At 35.3% G+C, this 25,747-nt stretch overlaps 1 protein-coding gene and 2 non-coding genes across 3 annotated transcripts; 2 read left to right on the forward strand and 1 right to left on the reverse strand.

Annotated features, from left to right (window-relative positions):
* The first annotated feature begins 1,304 nt into the window (after positions 1 to 1,304).
* Positions 1,305 to 1,377, forward strand: TRNAK-CUU (transfer RNA lysine (anticodon CUU)). Its single transcript has one exon. It is a non-coding gene; the product is annotated as a tRNA-Lys (tRNA).
* A 430-nt stretch (positions 1,378 to 1,807) lies between these two features.
* On the forward strand, positions 1,808 to 1,880 carry TRNAK-CUU (transfer RNA lysine (anticodon CUU)). The gene has a single exon. It is a non-coding gene; the product is annotated as a tRNA-Lys (tRNA).
* A 302-nt stretch (positions 1,881 to 2,182) lies between these two features.
* Positions 2,183 to 8,023, reverse strand: LOC104611119 (protein CORTICAL MICROTUBULE DISORDERING 7). Its single transcript, XM_010278048.3, has 4 exons — positions 7,214 to 8,023; positions 4,633 to 4,887; positions 4,449 to 4,540; positions 2,183 to 3,324 (listed from the first exon to the last, which is right to left on the reverse strand). The coding sequence occupies exons 1-4, from the start codon at positions 7,892 to 7,894 to the stop codon at positions 2,526 to 2,528; spliced, it is 1,827 nt and encodes a 608-aa protein (XP_010276350.1). The 5' UTR covers positions 7,895 to 8,023; the 3' UTR covers positions 2,183 to 2,525.
* Between the last annotated feature and the right edge of the window lie 17,724 nt (positions 8,024 to 25,747).

Here is a 25,747-nt window from a genome sequence, read left to right on the forward strand (position 1 = left end):
CTCGATCTTTTTCTTATGGTGTTATTGATTTATCTAGGCATTTTGAAGGGAGGATTGAGAATTTGAATTTTGTTGAGGAAGCTAAATTATTTTCTATTTTGCAAGGGGTTCAACAAGATACTCAATGGGCATCAAGTAATATTTTGATCTGTTTGGATTCTCAGAAGTTGTCCGAGCGTTGTAATCTCAAGCTTCACTGCCATGGTCTTGCCACTGGCTTTTTCTCGGGTCCAAACAACTTCTTCACTTTTCTTCTGCTTCATTTTGTTTTGTAAATAAAAAGTTCAACGTACCTGTCAATAAAGTAGCTCAGACTGCAAAAACCTATCCTCAGGATTTATTTATTTATTTTTTTTTTGCAAATTATCCTCAGGGGATACCGGATGTTATGAATTTTGTAGGTATTTGAATTAGATAATTTAAATCGTGTTTGGCATGTCTTTTCGCATGGTTGTCAACTGTTTAGAAGCCTGGTACCCATGTTTTCATTTTTTTTGTTTGGTTTGGAAAAAGGCTCCACCCCGAAAAGATGCGAGAAGCTTGAACTTATTTCAGAAAGTTAGAATTGAAGCTTCTTGCCTTTTTTTCATCTCGCCTCTGTGCAAAAAGGCGTGTCTCCAACCAAACGATTTGTGGACTGTCAAAATCTTTAAATAAAAACCACTACAATGAATTCACATCTGCACCCACAAGGGGGCGCCCCATAATGCCTCACAACACATCTCCATCTTGTATTGGGAATATTATCGATAATAAGTACAAGAGATGATGAGACATCACTGGGAGATGTTCCCAATACAAGGTGAGGATGCGCTGTGAGGCATTGAGTGGCGCCCCACAATGTCAATTCCACTACAATTACCTCATCTTTCAAACCAAAAAAAGGAGAAAAGTTAAGGCCGAACTTGCATGCAAAATTCTATGGGGTCTATGTATGACTAAGTATATATTTGGCATGGCTTCTATTTATTAAATAAATGTTTGTACTTGATTTGTCTTCAAAACCAAGAAAAATTGGTTGATAAATGTTTTTCTAGTATTTGTTGACAGTAAAATGCCACATAAGCAGAATAATAAATAAATACTTTTTTATTGGAAAAAAATATTAAAATAAAACTTCCTCCAATGATTGATTTACACGTAAACTAAGAAAAATATTTATAAGATAAATAGACGTATAAAATAGCATAATGGGATAAATACCTACATAACGATGACATAACACTGTTTATCAAATAAATGAAAACCATACCAAACATCTTGTAAACCATCTCAATTGTTATCAATAAATCATTTGTGTTCAAGCCCGTCTAGCTCAGTCGGTAGAGCGCAAGGCTCTTAACCTTGTGGTCGTGGGTTCGAGCCCCACGGTGAGCGTTTTTTATTATTTCGATTTTCGATGGTGCATGATGGCCCTTGCTTTTATTTTGCTCCACTTTATTCTTGTAGTGCATTTTATTTAAACCAAAGTAGAGATTCTAGAGACTTCACGAGCCTTGGTCCATGTTTAGCTTACTGGTTTAATAAAAAAATTAAGAGCAACAAAAAGTTGAGGTCGAACTTACACCAGTAATCCACTCTACAAAGGGTTTTGCACATGACCAACCCATCTCAATGATTTTCCTACTCAATCATCCAAACACTCAATTCTACAAGGGTATGATATTATATTATTATCAATCCATCTCAATTATTCTCCTACTCAATCACTCAATCATTCTTGTCTACAAGGTTCTGCATACGTTTTTATCAATCTGTGTCGACTGTTCTCATTCAATTACAAATAGTCCACACAACATGTATTCAAGCCCGTCTAGCTCAGTCGGTAGAGCGCAAGGCTCTTAACCTTGTGGTCGTGGGTTCGAGCCCCACGGTGGGCGTTTTGTTGTTTTTTGATGACGGCCCCTCCTCTTATTTACTCCCTCTCTCCCTCTTAATTTTGTCTCAGATTAAACTCAGAGAGATGTGCCCATCTCAATCATTCTCTTATTCACTCGCCAACTGTGTCCATCTCAATAATAGACGACGGACATGCTTTGTTGACAATTAGCGGACAACCATGTCCAATCCTTGCAAATTGTATACAGCCTGACCTCATATAAAAAAACGATCCCCAGTAGCTCAATTTCATCAAAAGTATCTAAACTTTTAGAGGACGTTAGTATCGAATATGAAGGTTTCAGATTCTCAACTATACACCTCAACAAGCAAGAATCGATACAATCGACTAGACCGTTTCTTCCTGTTAGTGACTGGAATTATAGGCAAAACAAAGTGTTAGACATTTCAGATTGGAGAAGCCTCAACTAAGTACAAAGCGCTAGGAAAAAAAAAAACTGAACAGTAAGACTAAAGCGGTTAGGTATTTTAAATTATGGAGCAGCTTCTACATTGTGTCAGTTTCAGTCCAAGAAAGACTTTCTTCAAGGCAAAAGACTCGTATTTGCAGGCAAAACCCTGTCAACTGTATACTCACGTCACTCTGTACTTCAACAAATTCCTAAAGAATTCCAAGCATTCTTCTGTCAGCTTGGTCCCTGTTTGGAGGGAACAACACCCAAATCAACATGCTCAAGTAGGAAAGCATATAGCTTCTTCTTCAAGCCCTCTATTCTCTCATTAATATCTAACCCATCCCCAACTGAATCTTCCAACCACTGATTCACCCTTTTAAGCTGCCCAAGGAGAATAGCAATCTCATCGTCACCTTCTCCCCGCTTCAACCCAAACCCCTTGTCCAGTGAATCCTCCAAGTACTTCAAGAACGATCCACGTGAAAATGAGATGAGTCGTTTTACTAGAGAAGCCACCTCCATCAGACCAATTCCCTTTGACCACTCCCTTCTCTCAACATTGGCCTTCTTTGTTGCTGAAACTCTAGGCCGGCTTGAATGACATGGTAATGATTTACTTGCTAAATCTGGTAGTTTTGGGCTTCGTTTGTTCTGAGGTGAACATCTCTTCAACTTCACTTCTGTTGGTTCTGGAGTCTTTTCCAAGACAACATAGTGATACTGCTCGCCATTTATAGTTCCCCTCTTATCTTGCTTTGTGAAGAGTGAAAATTTGGAAAGATCAGTCTCTAGAGCAGCACGGACCCACAATGTTGCATCTTCATTTTTATTTGTAGAACTTCTGCATATTTCAGGTGTTGGAATCTGCTCTGTGCCCGGGGTGCTAGTCTTTGTTTCAGGAGATCTTGTCTCTAGCAGTGCATCAACCGTGGATGCTACTTGTCGCATGCTGTCGTGGAGGCCTAGAAATTGCCCCACTAATAGCCCTGGAGAATCTTGCTGACCAGTTTCCCACAGTTCTACAAACATGCTAGAGGACGCAGGATAGGTCAATCAGCATAAATGATTAATTGAATTGGTGCATGTCAAAGCATTGGCATTAACTTTTGGAAAAGCAGCACAGCAGATTAATTTGCAAGTTCGTTAGGCTAGCAGAAGTAGGGAATGATAGATATGAAAAATAATCCTTTAACAGAATATGAAAAGCAATCACGGCAAGTTTCCTAAATAGAAGATACCGTAAACTTTTAACATGCAAGGTTGTGTTATCATCACTTTGCTACTATAACCTTCCACTAATCTCATACTGTTTTATAAGAGACAAGTTTAGTTCTTTAGACATACTTCTATTGCCCTTTAGCTGTCTTTACAAACACGCCTGGTCCCTTAGACAACCTGTAAGGGAGATTATGCAACTAACAAGGGAGCTTGAAGTCTGGTTTAAATGGACTAGATCAGCCAATGCAATGGCTGAGACTTTAGCAAAGCAAGGAGTTAGTAGGCAGAACCTTTTTTGGGCCTGTTTGTAATTTTGACGAGGGGGTCACCTTGTTTTTGAAGGTGACAGTTTGTACTAAGTTTTTTTAAAGAATTAATGAAAGTTACCATTTCTCATCAAAAAAAAAAAAAAAAACTTTCAGGGGATCTGAGATATCATCTATTGGGAGATATGGTGTACTCAATAATAATTTCATATCTTACCCATGTTACCTTATGTTAGTGTTTGATGATTAGCTACCCCAGTGTCATCTCCTATAAGAAGGTTTTGAGAAGAGACAAGACAGAATGCCTGGAATACATGCATAGTTGCATCCAAAGAATGATTATCCCCATGCAGAGGCCACTCCAGAAAAAGAAGACAACCAACATAATATAACTTCATAAAGTGAACCCTGAACAAGCATTTCATAAGCATGCACAAGTTTGGTGGCTTATTTGCAATGACTGAGAAAATATCCAGTATTAAAAGGAAATGATACATCCTAAGCAGAAGTAGTTTTTTAAGGAATGCTATAAAAAAGTAGTTCTTCAAGGAAATGACATTTCAACAAAAACACAACTACAATACCAAAAAAATAATTAACATTACCAAAAAGAATGAAAACAATTAAGCCAACAACAAAAAGTGGAAACAGATAAAGGCAAGTAAACTACCTCATGCATCGAATGACACTTTCTGCAGCTGATGCTTCTTGTAAAGCATCCACAGCAGCAAGAAAAGAAGCATTTCTATGCAGCACAACATCCTATATGATATCATCAATTACATTAAAATCTAGCAAGTAAAAATTGGCATTAGGTGCACTAAAAATTCACATATGGATATTCATTTGTATACCTTTCCAAGAGCATGAATTCTAGATGGAAGCATCTCCCATGAAATGTTTTTATCAGAACAACTTTTAGAGGCGATAGGCACTTTAACAAGATGGCATGGAACAGTTCCATCCTTGGACTTGATTTCTTTTTTTAAAGGCATGCTTCCTAGTTTCAATGAAAAACCCTTGCCTTTACTTTTCAAAGGTGATTTGTTCAAATTTTGAACCTTCAGTAATGAATCCCTCTTGGAAGAATCCTTCTTATCTGAAAGAACCTGTAAATCAATGTGAAACAGTTTGAAACATCAAGACCATGACAAGCACCTGAAAGTGATCAACAATAAAAGATATCTTAGGTCATAAGATATATATCTATCTTTAGACATAAATAGACAGACTGCTAGTATTATTATGTCGTACCTTTATATCCCCAACCCCCTGGGGCTGTAATTTAGTTATTGTTCTGGGTTTTTGTGTATGATTTCAAATTAGAATTATGTAACAGGGAACCAAGAGCACTTCGCATCCCTGTCTTAGAATCATGCAAACACCTTAGACAACTTAATTAACCATGTCTATTGTTCTAAAATAGTGCTTGCGTTTTTTACTTTTCCGTAACTGACTATTATTTCTATGTACATTCCTTTTGTAATGCAGACTAGCATAGAAAAATACTATTACTGGTAAACAAAGGGAAAATTCCTGATCAGTACCCTGTACTTTGGCTCGAGTGACAATTTGGTCCTTGAACTTTAAAATGCGGCAATCTAGTACCCGAACTTTCAAAATGTGACAATCCAGTACCTGTCGTTAACCAATCCGTTAATCAGCTGTTAAGTGACATTTGAAAAGTCAAAAATGCCCTTCAAATGCTATCTAATTCTCTTTATCAACCATCCAAACATTGACAATAAAATGAACAGTCCCCAAATTCTAGATTCTTCTAAACAGTCACCAACTTTTTTGAATAGAAGAGGCTAGGATTTGGGACTGTTCAGTTTTTTGTCAACGTTTGGATGGTTGATAAAAAGAATTAGATGGCATTTGAAGGGCATTTTTGACTTTTCAAATGTCACTTAACGGCTGATTAACGGACTGGTTAACGAAAGATACTGGATTGTCACGTTCTGAAAGTTCGGGTACTAGATTGTCGCATTTTAAAATTTGGGGACCAAATTGTCACTCGAGCCAAAGTACAGAGTACTGATCAGGAATTCTCCCATAAACAAACTATGCAAATATGCCTGTATTTCACGCTTTATGACCCCTAATGTGATTAACCACCAAAGTCAGAGAAACTCACTGACGCATGATGTTACCGCATCTTTTGATTAAGAATAATAGTCCACACCTGTACTAATAGGTTCATTTGATTCTATCAGTAATAATCAATCGACTGAAGCTTGGTACTGAGCTCCATCTTTTTATTCAGCATAAGCTATATAATACTTTCCCTTTCCACCTTTCAGATACAACTTTTGTAGTGAAGAATTATTGGTTCCTACCTGGTAGGAGGAATTGTGTCCGACCAAATGCATTTTTTGTTGAAATTTAAGGTTTAATAATAGGGTTTAAAAATTTAGGGGTTTAGGGTTTAAAATTTAGGAGTTTCCGATACAACTTTTGTAGTGTACCTTTGACATCTAAGAATCCTGACCATTGGTAATTTCTTGAAAAGTTAAACCCAAGTGGGAGATGGATTATTAAGAAATCATACATTAGATGCAGATCTAAAAATCAAGGCACCAGAGTGATTGTCCAATCCCATAGTTGCTTCCTTCCTAGGGTGTAGTAAATAACATTGGGTTGCAACCGACATGTGCTCACATTAATGAAACAGCCAAAGGAAACTGAAAACATAACATTAATGAGGGCCAGTGAGTCAGCGTCTGAATAAAGAGAAATTAGTGAGTAATGATGTGCAGCATGAAAGAGACAAAGGAATACCCGAAGCTAATCACTGTGCCACTTCAAGACAAATTAGCTTTGGAAGGTAGCATTCCTAAATATCACCGTTGGGATGGAAGGAATTGAAATTTTTTTTCAAGCAGCGTTCAAGCAAATGTGGGATGATTTGGTAACAGAAACCAAGACATGGGACAGTATCCGACACCAGTGGATGTAAATGGCCTAAATGGCAGAGCTACGGAATATGTAGAAAATCAATTCCCTTCTCCTTTTTCGTCAAGAGAAATAAATATAATACATTGATAGAGAACTTCAGCACATAGGAGATCAGGAGACTCGTGATTATAAACATAGAAATGTAATATCGTTTTTTTAACCACCGTTCGGTCTGGTTCTTGCTGGTTTCAAACTCTAAGGGCATATCCTCAAAACAAAATAACAAAGGAAAAATATATGGAAAACAGAGGAAGGGAAAAGGGGAAGGAAAGGATTCTTGAATGCCAGGAAAGAAGAGATCCGAAGCAGAAAACAGAGAAAAACAGATAACCAAAAAGCAGAACATGATCCAAATATCATATACAAAGAAATGTCTTATCTCATAAATCTCATCATAAACCCAAACGGCATGCAACAAAAGCAAGAAAAAATAAAAATAAAAAAAACAGCGAAATAATCAATGAAAAAAGGACTTACAGAGGCAGAATCCGAAGGACTCGAAGTTTCCTTAGGTTTCAAAGTCGATGGAGACCGCACAGCCTTCTTCGAACCGGGGCTGCGGTCCCAGCTCTTCCGCATTGTATCCAAACTCAATCTCCTCAACTCCAACCCTTCCACATTGGCATTCCCTAGGGACGCACGTCTCGGCTTCGCATCTCCGAACTCCAACCTTTTCACCTTCAACTTCAAATCCGATCTCTTGATTCCGTCTTTCTTCACATTCTTCGCATTTCCCGACCCCTTAATGACCTCCGAAAAGCAAACATTCGTCCGAAGCGGCAACAAATCACTGGAAACCAAATCCTTCGGACTGCCCACACAGGGCCGCCTCTTCGGCACAGGCTTAACACCACGAAGCACCGGAACGGGCGATCCGGAGTCAAGCCGAGCGACGTGAACAAACTGCCCGAGCTGGATCTTATCGCTGAAGATCAAATCGACGTCCTCGTCCGAGATCGAAACGTAAGCCGAATGCAACGAATCCGAAACCTTCAAGAAGAATCCTCTACTTTGCCACGGATCGTCTCCTCCAGCAAGGGAAGGCACGATCTCGATTACCTGCAAGAGCGCCGAGCGGTGCTCGCCAACGACCTTCACCTCTTTGTTACTCGCGTGCTGCAAGAGCTTCAGCAACACGCCTGGTGTGAGCGACGCCATGAGAGACGGAGACCCGCTCGAGAAGTCGAAGCTCCGTTTTTCCTCTTCAGTATTCCCCTCTGCAACAACATCGAGTCCAGGGAGAAACGAAAAAAAGAGAGAGAGAGAGAAAACCTCAAACCCGATGGAGTCCGTATTTAATATGCAGATATATCCCCGTGGTGGGAGTGGGACCACGTTACGAATTGCCACGTGGCAAAAGGAGAAGACTTCGAAAAAAAGAAATCTGGATTTGTGGAGATGGCGCAGGGTTCTAGGTTTATCCTACGGAGGTAAGTGGAAGAAGACAAAGGACTAAAAGAGCGGTCGTACTTCGATTTACGGGCCCCTCTCTCTCTCTCTGCTTCTGCTTCCAAAAAATAATCGCTGTCGAGGACCGAGTTGACTCGGTTTTGAGCTACACACTGCTGAAGTTTCGGAAGAGAGGACAGCGATTGGACCAGTAAAATTTGCTTACGTGGGGCCCACATTTTTTTACCCGCCATTTTTCCGATACAGTGAAATACGTATCCAGTCCTGGTCATGTGCTTCGATGACAATACAGTCGCGGTCGTAGAGATGACAGTATGATATAGACGCGTATATCCATCACGTGATCTGACGTGAAGTGTTGGCCAGGCTTGTTCAATTATGGGGCCCAGTCAAAAAGCATGTGGGATCAATTAAGGATGATCAGATGGGCACATTGTACACCACGGGCCAATTCGGACCTAGAGGGCCGTAAATGGGTCCCGATGGACCAAAACCGATTGGCCAGGTTCTGATTATCCCAATTACTATTAGTTTAAAACCCAATCGAACCATATATGGATATATTAAATGTATAATTTTTTAGTAGGTTTATTATAATCCAAAGAAATTTTTTTCTTTTTTTTGAATTTTTTATCTTTTTATTCCATGTCAATGTCAATTTCAAGACAACGTACTTTTCCAATAACCTAAATAATCTCTTCTTCTAAAATTTCTCCTAAATTACCTCTCCCACTATCCTTCACTTTCTCCAAAATTATATTTAATTCATATTTATCTTTTAAATTATTTCTAATTCCTATTTATCTCCAAAATTATCTCTAATTTAATAAAGAGTATCTCTCCTAAATTATCTCTAATTCCTATTTATCCTCTCCCCTACTTTTTATCTATATCTTAAGAATTATTTAAATATTCTAACAAAATTATATAATAACTTTAAAATATTTATTAAAAACACAAAAAATAATTTTACATTTTTACAAATATATCACGAAATTATGTACTAACAATTTAAATTACGTTTTTCTGGATTATCAACTTAAATGTTTTTCAAATATTTAATAATATGTAATAGTTTTAAATAAATAAAATTCAAATAACAAAAAAATTTAAATATTTAAATAACTAAATATTTATCATAACTAGATTTTAAATAGTTAAAATAACGAAATTATGTAATAAATTTTAAACATTTCTTCAAAATAGAAAAATAATTATAATATAATATTGAAATTAATAATAATTTAATATATTACAAAATTAGTAATGAAATTATGTAATAATAGTATAAATTATGATTTTATGGATAGTTAAATTCAATAAATAATTAATATTTTAAAAATTAAATATTTTACATATTATTTAAGTATTTAAATAACTAATAATTCGATAAAATAACTTTCAAAAAAAATTAATATTTATTAATAATAATTTTAAACTCTTAATATGTATTTATTATATAATTATGTATACTAAAATTAATATTTATTGTATTTCAGTAATTAATTATTGTTTTTTGTGATAAATGTATTTTCAATGATTATGTATAATTTTATTTTGTCTTTTTATTTAACAAAAAACTTTCAATAATTATTGGAGATTAAATTACCATTATTGAAATTTTTAAATTTAATTTATTACAATTATTGTATTTATTGTATTTTTGTTATAAGTTATTGATTAATATTTATTAGAGATTAAACTATTATTTAAGATTATACTATTTATTGACTAAGTTAATATATTTTTAGTACTTATTGTATTTTTCATTATCAATATATTTTCAATAATTGTGTATTTTCGCTATAAATTTTCAATAATTATTGGAGATTAAACTATTGTTATTTATCGGAGATGTGACTATTAATTTAGCTGAAATTATGAGTGTTTATGAATTGGTTCAGTTCAGTCGTAGGCTATTTGGCCAACCAAATTGACCAGGTCAGGTTAGGGAGTTGGTCAACTAAAATCGACTAACTTTTTGTGAAAACCGACCCAACCAAATTGACCTGTAGCTTGGACCGCGGCACGGCCCATATATATATTTTATATATATTTATATATATTATATCTAGTTATATAATATTATATAAATTACAATTATATAATAATATATAGTATATAAAAGCAATTTTATACACAAAATTCATATAAAATTAAAATTTTAAGTTTTTTGTCAATTTATTTTAAATAAATAGCTTTGGCCCGATGCACAACCCAACCTGGCCCAAGGCTCGGCCCACGGGCCAGCCTAACCCGCGGCACGGCACGAGCCTGCACAAGCCTGGGCTGTGGGACATGCCGGGCCAACCCCCAAAATTTTCACCGAGGAGGGCGGCACAGCACGAGCCTGCACGGGCCCGGGCCGTGGGACGTGTCAAGCCAACCCCAAATTTTTCACCGAGGAGGGCGACACGGCCCATGACAGCCTGTGGGCCAGCATGACACGACTAGAACTTTGTGCGGGCCACCCATGGGCTGTGTAAAAGCATCAACAAACAAATGCTAATGAAACATACGATTAATATATGTAATGAAAATTGAGTTAAGTTCTAAAATTAAAAAGTTCTACGAGATTTTAAGGGATGGGAAGAAGGTTGGATTGGGCCCAACCCGAAGTTGACTTTGGGTTGGGTTGGGTTGGTTTGGGTTAGGGTTGAAGGAATTTAGTTAGGGTTGGGAAGATCAGGTTGAAGATCGGGTTGTGGGTTTAAAACTTAGGATTGACCTCAACCCGGCCCGACTTGCAGCCCTATTTTTATAGATAGGAGATTCGAACTGGTTGGGATCGAGCCCATTGGGTCAGACCCAATGGATAGGAGATTCGGTTTTAAATCTAAAATTACGGACCCTAGAACTAGAAGGTATTGTTTGGTTCCAGTTCCTTGATATATCTTATCGGGGGGATTCGATTCTACCCTGTCCTGACCGAGATCAGACCCGTTGATGGCCCTAAATCGGTGGATTCTTCAGCTTCGTTAATTGGTGGGATGATAGAGAAAAAATGGTTATGATCTTCAAGTCGTTAATAGATGAAGGGTTTAGATCTTCTAAGCCTACGATGGACGAGAGGGAGACTTAAGAGAATTGCTTTCACTCTCTCGAGAAAAGGAATTTGAGATGTTGGCGGGAGAGAGACAGCGAGAGATGACTCCAGCTTTTGAAATGGAAAGACTACCGATTTGGTGCTATGTTTTGTTGCTGGCATTGAGTTTGAGGGCGAAACGTATATATGTTGGGTAGTGTCGTAATGACTACTCACTAGTGAGTGTGGTAATGTCTTTTTCTTATCCTCTTATGGCTTGGGTGGGTGTTCGATTGAGAGATTGTTAAAATTTAAATGGGCCAAATGTTTTAAATGAGCCCGACAAACCATGGGTCCATGAATTTGATTGAGAAATTGTAGTCATTTCGATGAAACTTAAATGACCACCAAAAATTGAGGTAAAATTCAAACGTAGAGTTTACATCAATAATCATTCAAACAAATTCAAGTCTCCACCATGGTTCTCTAAATATATCAAAAATTACAAATCAAGAGTTTTATTTGAATGGAAACTCTTTTTCTTTTAATATTTTTGTTTGATGATTTGCCAGTGAATATATTATATTATATATTAACTTTTGAAATAATTAAAATAACCTAAAGCATCAGTAACTCTGAAAACTAATAACCATGGCTCCACTACAATCAGCCAAAGACCTTAACAATTGAACCCGTTGTCACCTTCAAAGCCTGTTATATTCACGATAGAGTTGTCAATTAGTTAGGTCTGCCTAATAGAACCGAACTGAGCCAATTTTGCCTATTCTGGTTCTGAGTTTGTGTCCTGATTATAATAGGGTCATGAGTAGTTTTTGATATTCCAAATTGATCAAGACTTAAAGTGATTATATAATTAATGATATACTTGGCAAGGAAGTTGAATGGAAAACTTTATATGTTTGGGCTGGCAAGTTTAGCAAGAAGGCGAATTTTGTTAGGTCAGAGGTTGTCAAATTTGGGTTTTGCATCATCTTGGGTCTAGCTAGGGTCCATGTATAGGGTTGGTCTTGGGTTAGGCCATAATCTAAACCAACTTATATCTAATTTATACCCCTGCTCTTTAAGAGAGTCAAAAGTGGTCAAACGAGATCTATATATATATATATATATATATATATATATATATATTAGCAAGGACTTGTGCAATGTACGGAAAAATTTGAAAGATTTAATAATTTTATTTTTCATTTAATGTTGATTTATAAAAAATAATTATTGTTAATCGAATATGAATAAATATTTTTTAATAAATTTAATTTTATTTATAATTTGTAGTAATTTTAATAATTTTTATTCTTTTTATTATTTTAAATGAAATTTTGATTAACTTTAAATAAATAAAAAAATTATAAAATCTAACATTTTTATTAATTCCACTAATAATTAACAATTATATAGGAATGACAACGGGGTGGGTTCAGTGCAGGTCTCCCATCCCTTTCCTTGCCCCAAAGTCAAAACACTCTACCCCATCCCTGCCCCGTCCCCAATGTCACGTGGGTTCAGGGCAAGGTAACCACTCCTCAATGTCGGGTGAGTTTAGGGGCAAGGTACCCCACTCCTCATCAAGGATGGAGAATCCTCAAATTTCTCTGCCCCGTCCCCAGTATTGGGCGGGTTCAAGTAGAGGTGTAAATTGGGTCGTGCTGAGTCGGTACGACACGACTTGCATGTAGCTCGCACAAAGAGCGAGTCGTGTTGGCCCACAAGGCGTCCCAAGCCATGCCTCCCTCCTCTAGGATAATTTGGTGGGTCGGTTTGGCATGACCCACAGCCTGAGACCGCACGGGCCCGTGCCGTGCCGTGGGTCAAGTTGGTTCATGGGTCGGGCCTTGGGCTAGGCCATGTCACACACCAAGCCAAGCTCAAGGCAAGGCACCCACTCCCCATCCAAGGTTTTTAAAATTGGACCAGATAGGGAATCGTTCTGGGGTCGAACAGTCCAACTATTCGGTCCGAACAGATGACCCGCTCTGAAAAAAAAAATAAAAATTTAGAAAAACAAAAAAAAGGCCAAAAACTGTTGTCCGGGTTAACGGTTCAACCACCTAGGTCAGCGATTTGCTAACCAAATAAAGGGTTTTTGGACAAAAAGTGGTTTTGAGGTGAAACGGTGTCTGGTTCCCATTTTTTTTGGTCTAACCATTTGGTTTGATCCAGTTTTGAAAACACTGTTCCCGTCAACCCAATATTCAATTTGATGATAGAAATGACCAAAAGGATATATTGAGTATCAACCACATGGTAATTTCTAAAAGTACACTAAATTGTCTTTAATATTCAAAATTGTAATTTTATGAAAAGTTTGGAAAATTTATAGTACTTGTGTAATTTTGAAATTTTATTCAAATTTATTTAAGTTTTTATTAAATAATTTATTTTCTTTTTAAATAGTTTACTTACAGAATTATACAAATTTATCTTATAATTTCTAATATAAACTAACCAATAATTTCTTTTTTCCAATATTATACTAATTTATCTTAATAATTTGTGTAATTATTTGTTTGAATTATAGTTTTCCATTTTCCATAATCATTTATCTTTAATAATTTTCAATAATTTGCAATGAAAATTACATAATTTTTCAATGGTTTTCCAAAATCTATCAAATGTAATAAAATTTCATAAAATTTCCAAAATATTCTAATAATTTTCAATAATTATTTAATACAGTTTTAATTTCAAAAATGTTATTTTACGAAAATGCAGTTTTATGAAAATTTTTGAAAATTTTATTACATTTGTGTAACTATGGGGATTTATTGATTTTTTTTTAAATTGTTATTAAATATATATTTTTATTTGGTAGTTTACTAACAAAATTATATTTTTAATTAATAAATAGTTAAATACGGTTAATTTTTTTATTTTTCAATATAAATTAAGTAATAATTTCATTTTCTAACATTATAATATTTTTGTTCCCCCATTTGTATTTGGTTATTAATTATAAGAATAACAATAACTAAAATTTTATACTTTTTGATAATTGTTAAATATAATTCTCAATTTTATAGAAATTAGTTAAAGAGTTTTCAATTTCTATAAAATGTTGTTAATGAGTTAATTAATAACAATATTTATTAATTTTTGATAATTTACTGACCGTACTAATAAGAATATTTAATTTTTGGTAATTTACTAAACGTATTTATTAACTTTTGGTAATAACACTATTTAATACTCATTGAATATAGGTGGGATTAAATATTAACCGTATTTAACTATTTATTAATTAATATTTTAAATGAGAGAGAGTGGATATAGATTAGGGGGATGCATTTTAGAAATTGATTAGGGAGGGGCAACATGATAATTTCCTGTTGGTTTAAATGAGATACCTTAGGAGAGAGATTATAGGAATATTTTTAGGTAATTGGGTGACATGGCTTAACGGGAGTGGTAGGAAGAGGAGAGGAGAGAAAGTCAAAGAAAATGCAGGGTAGTGATATTGGAGCAAGGAGAGGCATGGTGACGGGGACCCGTGTGATGCAGGGGCTTTGTTAAGCTAAAGTTAAACAACTCAGAATACCTCCTCTCATTTCTCACACATGCGGTTAGTTATTATGAAATTAAATCATTAAAAATATAAAAACTCAGAATTAAAAAGAAAAACCTCTTTGGTCTTAATTATCTCTAATAATATCAATTCACTACTCAAATAAAAAAGCCTATTAGGTCTTAATTGTTTCTAATAAAATCCATTCTCTCTCTCTCTCTCTCTCCAATTAGTCAATGTCCATTGTCTCATTAAATCCCAAATCTATATTTATATAATATATATTGAAAACAAGGTTGTACAAGCATGGTTCTTTTTTCTATTTTTTTTTTACTTTTCCTTTTTCTATTTTTTAATGATATAAACTCCAACTGTCGACCAACTAATGGTGGCTCAATTGGTACGGCGACATCCGGCTGTCTATAGCAAATGCATGGGATTCAAATCCTATGCCACCAAATTTAGGGGGAGAGAAGTGTTACAAGTATGGTGTTGCATTACACAACAGCCCCTATGGGATACATGAAAAATTTTTTCCCAATTTATTATTTTATTGGCAATTTCTTATCAAAGTCTTCTCATAGAAAGTATTATGGTAATAGACTAATAATTCTAACTTCTAACAAATACAAGTTAAGTAGAAAACTATGAGAGACTAGTTGAGATTGAAATGAAAATTAGTCTTATGAGTTCTAATGTTAGAGTCAGGGAGCATAGGCAATCTTGCATATCGACCATAATAAGCAAGATATTTATACCCTTCACTCTACTATACTCTCTTCTCTTGATGTAAATTCCAAAAAAAAAGGCATTTAACATTCGGTAAGATATATACAATGGATGGTCCACATTAAATTGAATAATTAATTTATAATATACAAGATGGTATATATAATAATTTTTTATTATAATAATTATTAATTTTGATAATAAATAGTAATTGTTAAAATTAATAATTTAATTTAATTTGATGTGGCCACACCACATTTTGTATCCCATTACATGCATGGGATATTGATGGAAACATGAAGAAGACTTCATTATTTAGGGTAGGGTTGCAAATGGATAATATAAGGTAGACTCAAATATGATACTTTGATATTTGAAATTGAATAGGATCTTATCTACTGGATATATATTACTATATTCTAAAATACAATTGTCCGTGTCAACCTATAGCCTCTTGCTTCCTTATCCCCTTAGAATTCTATGGTTTTTTATTTAAAAAATAAAAAAGATAAATCATGTGTTATTCACAACCAATTTAGCTTCCTTTTTATTAGGAAATCTGTAATCTCTTCTTCTTTTAACACTAGCCTATGCATCACAATGGGTTCTTCTAGTTTAAGAGGAAAATATGGATTTAATAGGAGAAGAACTAATTAAGAAGGGTTTTTTTATGCCTTATTATATTTTTTTAATAATTTAGTTTAAAAATAAATAACCACATGTTTGGAAATTGACAAAACAAAGAGGTCCATGTCAGCCTTGTGGAGAGAGGGCTCTTTACTTCCCCTCTTTCCTCGTTCTATTAGATATATAGATAAGGTCTCATGATTTTATAATTTATATTATATTTTATGTCTAAAAGGATAAACTTTTGTATAATATATAACATAATTTTAGTTAAAAACACTTATTTTACCAACATATAAATAATTTACTATTTATCTCATAAATATTAAAACAATTAACTTCCAAGTTCTGTTATTATAGGTAATTATAGATAACAAATTATAATTAGGACTAATTGGGTTGAGACAGGTTCCAACAATACCTGACCCGTGAAGTAGGGGGTGTCAATTGGATTGGATTTGGTCCAATGTGAATCCATTACAAATGGATTAGGTCCAATCCAATCCAATAAATATTTTGGACTGGTCCAATTTAATGTCTGGACAGTCTAATCTATTCAAATTTGTTTTAACTTAGATTAATTCTAATCCAAACATGGTCCATTGATACCTATATTCTTATCTTCTATCAACAGGCCAAATATTGGCACATGTCAACCTAATTCAATAAATACTTTAGACCATAAAATCTGGATTAATCTAATTCAATATATTTTATTGGTCCGTCCAAATTGATTTTGATTTGAACGGATCCAATCCAAAACTGGTCTATTAACACCCCTACCGTGAAAGAAAAGAATTATTGAGTAGTACCGATCAAAGCTAGAAATCTCATCATTTTAAGCGGAAGAAAGATATAATTGAAAAGAAGAGAAAGCTGAAGTTGGGGGTATCTGTGAGCAGAAGAAGCTACCAACAAGCAAATGTCCACAGTGCAGTTAAACAACAATACGGAAAGTAAGCCTAATAAGTGTCAGAAAGAAATTGCAGCTAGCCATTGCCTTTTAATCAATCAGTCTGTTCTCAGCTCTCAGATTCTAATATATTCTCTACAACTGCAACTCTGTAACGTATTGGGGGAACAAAAGAATGTTTGTACCGTCTCAGACCTCAAACCTAATAAATAAGATCAAATATTAAACATTGCTGGTAAGTAATGTGTTGTGGTGAGCAGATACAAATTCTATTTTGAATTTATCACTCTTATCAAGTTAGGTTGGGTATTTGTTAAATTTTGAATCGGTTTTAGATAGGATATCAGCAAAAATCGTGTATACACCTTGAAATTAAAAGGATTCCATCAAAATATTGGGCCCATAAATTTACATACAACTACAAGTAGGAGAGATACTTCAGATGTGCGTTTGGATACCATCTTCAAAACCTAATTTTGATATGATTGAAAATTTTCAGATTGGACAACCAAGGTTCAAAGTATCAATACACCCCTATGTATGGCAGAGGCATATTTGTACTAAAAACCTTATATATATATATATTATTTTTTTTTCAAAAACGGGTTTTTGGGTAAGAAGTAAGATCTTATATATATTTTTCATTAAAAAAAGAGGGTTCCCAAAAGAAATGATACAATATGTTCAATATGGGGCATATCATATCAAAATGTTGACCTCTGTGGACAATCCGATTTGCATTGCACCCTTATTTTTTCTTTTTTGATAAGCAGTTCAATCTCAAAAAGACGAAAACCAGGTAAATTGCGAATATTTCCCCATGAATTTAACATACAAATAGGAGATATATTCCCTATGTTCTCCTGGATATCATTCCCCCAGGGTGTGTATACGACTTTTTCTTTGAGGAAATCCAGTCTCATCAGAACTTCAATCTAGACCCAAATTTGATATGAGTGAAATTATAGTTGGACAACCCAATTTGCTTTGCACCCTTTTTTCTGGCTCAGTTTAGAAGGGGCAAAAATGCAAATATGTACAAAGCAAAACCTTATATTTTGTATGCATTTATTTTGTACATATTTGTATTTGTACACTTGCCAAACTTAGCCTCCAATGTAATTGAATAGTTCAATCTCAAAATGACCAAAACCAGCCAGTTTTCATGAATTCTAGTTATGCTCCAGGCTAAGAGACAAAATCGGATTTAGTCCTCACAAAACCGCCATCCTCACAGCCCCTTTAAGTTGTGCATCGGGAATATCTCCCTTTCAATAAAAGGGTGCAAATGCAGAAACATTCTTAATACATGGATACAAGGGGCTCTGAGTACAGTGTGAGAATGGTTTTGTGAAGACTAAATCCGAATTTCTGGTCGTCTCGTTTTCCAAACATTACTAAAATATTTGACAAGTTACCGAGCATAACTGCTTGACAATAGTTGCGTGCAACATTTGATATATATTTGGTTATGTAAACGTTTATGGATAGGCCGTTTATTTGTACTTTTTCACTTTAAATATTTATTTATATTTTTTCACTTTAAATTTTTCTGTTTTTGTTGTTTGGTTGAACTTCATTTTAAAATTTTTTTATTCTTCACTTCAGATTAATACCAATTTTCCGTGTTTTGTTTTCATCTCATAGGGGCCAATGTAGGCTTATTGGTAACTTCCTCCTTAGGTTGGACCTCTTCACTTGTTTTTTATTTGACATGACAATTGTTTCTGATTTGAGAAAACAAAACAGTGAATGTATTGTATTGTATTGAGTTTTTTATCTTACACAGTGAATGTATTGCATTGAGATTTCATTTCCAATAGTGTAAAGTGTATAGATTGAGACAATATATTTCACTATTCCTTGCACAGAAACGTTGTAGATTTATAGTTTTAAATTTCTAAGAGTATAATAGTATCATCAAAGTGATTTGATGGCAGAATGCATTACATTTGATAACAGTGGCTGAACTAAAATGTAATTATTGCTTTTTTGTCCCTTAGTGAATAAGATTTTAAATGTTTTTTTTGTTATACAGCAGGCGTAGCCCATCCCATCCCCTTCACCCCCCATTAGGAATGGCAATTTATACCCTATCTGGTGGGTACCCGCCCCTACCCTCCTGATAGGGTGTTTTTTTGCTAAAATGATGGGTTTTCAGATTCTATAATCCGTACGGTATTAGGCTAAACCTGATTCGCATATTATTGGAAAGAACATAAATTTTATGCACTAAGTGTTGAATTTAATAATATTTTGAAATTTATGTGAAGGATAATTGTTGATTTATGTGTTTTTTTATATGTCTTAATCAAATAATTAGAAATCTTGATGATTATTTATGTTATTTTACTTATTTATTGCCCATATATGATAAGAAATAATAGGAAATTAGATGCAGATTTTAAACCCAACCCACCCCTACCCTTGAATGCGGGGAGGGTTTTATACTTTCATGTACCGGGAGGGTTTGGATTCTCAAAATCCAATCCACTATAGGTTTTGGGGTGGGTAGGGTCTAAAATTTACAAAACCCGCCATGCTGCCATCCCTACACCCCCAACTCTGGTGGAAGCCGGATTTGATCCAACCTGCTACAACGAGTCAGAGATCCTATCAATTGAGCCGAATTTACATCGGTGCTCCACAGAATGCGCCTCCCCGGCACCCCACATGCACATTTCCATGAGCATTGGAAACATTTCCTGTAGTTATCATTAGAAGATGTTCCCAATGCACAGTTGGAATGTGTTGTACAGTGCCCATGGGGCGTGCTCTGTGGGGCACAAATGTGACCACCATTTCTTCAATGGCTGTGATTGAAGTGATGTAGTTTACTATAATTTAGAATATTTTATTATTTAATTATTTTGTCCACTAAAAATTAAATAATAAGTCATTCAGTTCAGCAGCTTCAGCTGCTATCAAATGGACTCGAAACAAGTCCAGTCCAAAATTTTTGGGCTGGGTTAGAGCCTAATACCCAGGGCTTTTTTATTTGAGTTGGCCCAAGCGTAGCTCATAAATAGCCCAAGCCTGATTCTGGTGTAGCTTGGCAGCACATTATGATTCAATTTACTTCTAATACAAAATATACATTCCTCCTATTTAAATATTCAAATTACTCTAAGTAAACATGTTTAAGATGATTTTTTTGATAAATTGGGCCTTAGGCTCACATGAACTTGATCAACCCAAGCTCATCTTGGCCACGAGCCCAACCCAAGTGTGTCAAATTCCAGTTTGGGTTCTGCTTGGGTTGGGAAAATTTAGCTTGACAATGAGGCCTCAGGCTTAGCCACCTAGGTCTTAGGGTTGGTGCTAGATTGAACTTAAGCTTGGGCTTGGTCCGTGAAAAGCCCACGCAAGCTGCACCCCCAAAGTAGGGGTGGATCTAAAGAAAGCTATTTACAAGTCATTCAAGCTTAGTCTGTGAAAAGCTTAATTCTATTTAATTCAAATCAAATCAAGTTTCAAGTTGAGTTCGATCCCAATATATAGGCTCGATTAATAATCTCAAATAGTACAAAGATTGGTTCATGAAATCCAAAAGTTTGATGGGGGCAAGCAATTTTGATTTTTTTTTTTTTTGGCAGTTTTTAAATGTTAAACAAGCAAGGCAAGTATTGATTTCAAGCTCGTGTAAGCTTAAGTTGAGTCGAACTCGAACATACAAGCTTTTTGTGTCAAGCTAGAATTCAAGTTAGTATATATTTCTCAAATCGAGCCCGAACTTGAACCATCCGCTTTTTTGCTAAGCCAAACTTGAATAATTTAATATTTGGCTTAGGTTGGCTTGTATCCAACTCCACCCCAAGTTAACAAATGACAATGTTGCGTTGGAAAAAAACTTATTTGCAATTTGTTTAAAAAAAAACTAAGAGTATATTTGGTTCGTGGCTAGAATCGAAATCAAAATCTGATGGAATCAGAACCAAAATGGTCTATTCTCATTGTGTGTTCGGTTCAATCAGGAATGAGAATCATAATCAGAATTGGCTAGATTGAATTCTCATTCCCAAGAAAAGGAAAGAGAATGACCATTCTCTCAAATGAGGGAATGACATTTCATTAGGAATGAGAATTGGATTCCAAGTTCGTCTAACCAAAGAATTGGATTATTCCGATTCCAATTCCATACCCTTATTCCTGTGAATCAAACAGACCTCAAAATTTTGTAAAATATACTAAAACAAATACTGGACGTAACATGTTATTATAAAAAAGTGCAATGAAAGAAAGGGGCTTTTATGATTCAGTCCACCCCTAGGAAATCCTAGCTCCACCTAAGTGTGGACTGAATCCTGCCCGTGGATTGATGCCAAATTCACGGGCAGGATGTGGTTTATAGGGGGGGCTGCAAAAAAGATTTCAGGGGAGTGCAGTCCAAAAATCCGTAAGGCCCCATTCGTATTTCAATAAGTTATTTAACTGGGTAAATACACTTACTCAGGTAATTGTTTCTTAGGAAAGATTTACCTGGGTAAGTGCATTTATCCATGTTCTTTTATTTTCCATGTAAATAAGGCAATGACCATTTTGTCCATAAAAGTCCATTATTACAAGGGCACTTTTGTCCCTTTCAAGTGTTGGTACCTTTCCCCCAAGGTGCGAAAGTTATTTACCCACCTAAGATGTAAGTGATACTTGCCCCCACATAAATCTTAAAAAAAAAAAGAACATGGGAATTTTGGTCAATGGGAATCAAAATCCCATTGACCAACTTTCCCCTCCCTCAAAATCCAGAAAAAAGAACACCCCCTAAAAGAAATCCATCATAGTAAACGTTAGCAAGTAGGATACTTCCGCTTTCAATGAAATGGGTACATAGGGACAAGAAAGAAGTAACTACTTTTGGCTATCGAAAATATCAAAATATAGAGTGGAGTGTGCCAAAAATGGCTTCCCAATAGAAACATTTTGTAAAAGAGATGTGATCTGAGCACATTCCATTTTTTATTAGGAGGTGCTCCACTGTGACTGTGAGAGTGTGAATTAATGTTTTAAAAAATGACGGGATTCAGAATCGTTCTGGCCATAGGTCTTCGGGTCAATGGTTCAACCATTCGATCTAAACAGATGGCCCATTTTGACAAAATAAATAAAAAATAATTAAAATTTAAAAATGACTAAAACCATTGAACTGGTCGAATGGGTTGACGGTTAGACTGTCTAGTTTAATGAATCATTGACCAATTTAATGGTTTTTGGCCAGGGACTAAGTTTGAGGTAAAACAGAGCCAGTTGCTTGGATGGTTCCCGAGCTGAACGGTCCAACCATCCAAGCCAACGGCTGTTCAAAAACCATGGTGTGAATAGACAAAAAGTGATGCTTTCAAAAGACAGACACTCCCGTGCACTTATGTCTTGTTTAGTTTAGTTGGGTGACCGTCTTCTGTCCTTATACTATGGGTGTTCCCTGGTTTATGAAAATTGGATGTGCCCTAAAAATCCTTATTCAGAAAATGCCTCTTATTCTTATTGATGCTTTATATTGTCATGTGCATAGTTTTACAAAGCGCACACCCCCTTTAATAAATCCATAAAATGTGGTTTTATCATTTGAGGGGTGGTCAATTGGTACGTTAGTTAGTAGTGTGTTGCTGCATTATTACTTGGGGTAGCCATGAGTCAAGCTTTTCACAAGTTATTTGAGCTCAGTTTGTGAAAAATTCAGTTTAAATTGAGCTTTGAGTTGAGCTCGAATCCAATTTACAAGATCATTTGCTAATCGAGATGAGTTCAAGCTTAATAAAATTTGGCTTGTGAGGCTTGCGAGACTAATCAAGCTTCTATATATACATAAAATAAAAATGTTATATAATAATAATAACTAATTATTATAATTCTGAATTTTTAAATATCAAATAGAAAATAATTTTTTTATTTTTATAAAACATTTGACTCATAATCAAGCTTGAGCTTATGAGCTTTTGACTTGAGTTGAACTCAAGCTCAAGTCTTTAGCTCGAACTGAGCTCGAGCTCAAGCCTCATACTTTCTTGGTGATCCAAGCTCGAATAATTAGCTATTCAGCTTGAATTCACCCCTAGTTATTCCCAAAAAGAAAGAAAGAATTACGACCCTTTATGGAGAGATCCAAGCACACAATTAAATACCCAATAAAGAAAAACAATGAAAATAGGGTATCGTTTTTTTTTCATGGAGCTAGACAACGGGGTAGCCCATAGCCCATCCCCATTCCCTTAACCTTTCCAACCCTAGTGACTCTAGGATTTGATCCTGGGTCTCTACTTCAACAAATCAGAGATCCTACCAACTAAGCCATTATCAGGGAAATAGGGTACATTTTGTCTCTACACAAGGGATGTGCTTGTTTAAAAAAAAAATGGAGAATTCCCGATTAGTACCCTATACTTTGAGCCTAGTGCCACTTTGGTCCCCGAACTTTAAAATGTGACAATTCGGTACCCGAGCTTTCAAAACATGACAATCCAGTACCTATTGTTAACTAGCCGTTAACCAACTGTTAAGTGATATTTAAAAAGACATAAATGCCCTTCAGGTGTCATCTAATTTTTCTATCAACCATCCAAACATTGACAAAAAATTAACAATTTCAAATTCTTTCCTCTTCTATTCAAGAAAGTTGGGATCATCAGAATGCCCACTCAAATGTGACCCCAACTTTCTTGAATGGAAAAGGTAAGGATTTGGGACTATTAATTTTTTGTCAATGTTTAAATGGTTGGTAAAGAAAATTAAATAAGATTTGAAAGACATTTGTGTCTTTTTCAAATGCCACTTAACAACTAGATAACAGCTAATTAATGGTATGTACTAGATTGTCACTTTTTAAAGTTTGGGCATTGAATTATGGCATTTTAAAGTTCAAGGCCCAAAGTATAGGGTACTAAACAAAAAAAACAGGAGTGCCCTAATCAGCCCTCCTATGTATTCTATTCATATTATTATATTTGAGAGTGCATATTTACCATGGGGCTGTTCTATTGTTCTGGACACGTGGTGTATAATGCATTTGGTAATGAAGACCGGAGAAAATTTTGTATTCCTGGCACCTTTGCAGTGCAATTTTACTTACATTAGTAGAAATGCATAGAAGTGCAAATGAGAAAAAAAAATGTAAATTCTGATTCAATTTTGCTTTGGGTTTCAATTTACTTTGCCTTAGGTTTTATTTTGATTTAAAGGAAGATAAAAGTAAAAATTAAACAAAATTAAACCAGAATTTGCACTTCCTTAAAGCACTGGTGCAAATCAAATTGCCTTGGCCTTAAGTGCAAACAGGTAGGACCTAGGATTCTTGGATGACAAGAACCTTCAATTGGACCCTACATTTTATTTTTCCAATAGCCTAGATGTGGAAAATATGTTTGGCGAATCACATTACACCACGTCCATCCGACATGTGGGACCCACATGTATGGGAATCGAACTTTCTTCCTGCATAGTACCTTTGTCAAACGTGTTGTGTTGGGAGGGGAAAAATGTCTATTCGCCAGTTCAAACAGGGTAGGGATCTACTACTAACAAATCGCTTATAACGCGACTATAATGACTTGTTGGGATGGTGTTAGGAGTGTTTGTTGAGAACAGATCTGGACTATCAAAGTAGGTTGTTTTCTTAAACAACTGCTCCAATTTGTAGCTCGGGGACATAATTGATCTCTGAAAGGAGAGGTTGTTTTTAGCATGGTTTTAAAAAACGATCTGAAAATAAAACGGTTCTAGCCACCAGTTTTTGGGTTGACGGTTTGACTGTCCGATCAAATGGATGATTTGTTATGACAATAAAAATTAAAAAAATAATTAATCATTGACCGATTCAATGGTTTTTGTTCAGGGGCCGGGTTTGGGGTAAAATGGAACCAATTACTTGAATGATTCCTAGGCTGAACGGTCTAACCATCTGAATCAACGACGGTTAAAAAACCATGATTTACAATGCAATTTCGTTTGCCCTAGAGCAAAAGTATAGGAGCACAAATTCTGATATGTTCTTGTTTTGACTTTTACCTTATTTTGTTGTCATGCAGGTTTAGATGAAGTAAAATGAAAGTAGAAGCAAAATACGGTAAAAGCAAAAGCATAAATGGATCAGAATTTGGATTCTCCTCATTTGCACTGCCCATGCATTTATTAATATGGAGTCCACATGGCCAAACAGCCCACATAATTCAAGCTCTCTTAAGATTACAGTGGATGCTGCTCTCGTTGAGGGGGGAAATAGTCTTAACAGTCGATGGGGCCATATGAGAACACACCCACATAGGCAGAGTTTCATTATTGATCACTGCAAGAGAAAATGATGAATCATGGTAGCGATTGGATCCTCTGAGATACTGAACACCAACCACTCCATCTTCTAGCTTTGATTTATTCAACAACAGTTTGTTTGCTAGTGGCAAAACCTTACAAATTATCATCAATGGAAGGGCCCCAAAGATGACTGTGGCCCAAGAGTCGGATATAATTTGCAAGGAAACTTCATGGAATATACAAGAGAAACATCCACTCACTAAACAAGTTAAACAAAATGTTGCCTATCAAAGAACACAACATTGAAATAAGTAAATAAGAAAACTACGACAATGTCAGGATTTTTTTCTCATTCTCCATTTGGTTTGCTCTCCCTATGATCCCTTTGTTGTTATACTCATTCTGCCAATTTGAGCCCATTCTATTTTCTTATAGGAATGAGAATGGGTACATCATCATCATTTAAGCCTCCCAGCCCATGGGTACATCATCATCGTTATGACCACTGGTTTCTGGGTTGATGGTCTAATCATCCAGACGTCC

The sequence above is a fragment of the Nelumbo nucifera genome, chromosome 2 (genome assembly GCF_055504915.1).
Source record: "Nelumbo nucifera cultivar China Antique chromosome 2, China Antique-T2T, whole genome shotgun sequence".
Lineage (NCBI taxonomy): Eukaryota > Viridiplantae > Streptophyta > Magnoliopsida > Proteales > Nelumbonaceae > Nelumbo > Nelumbo nucifera.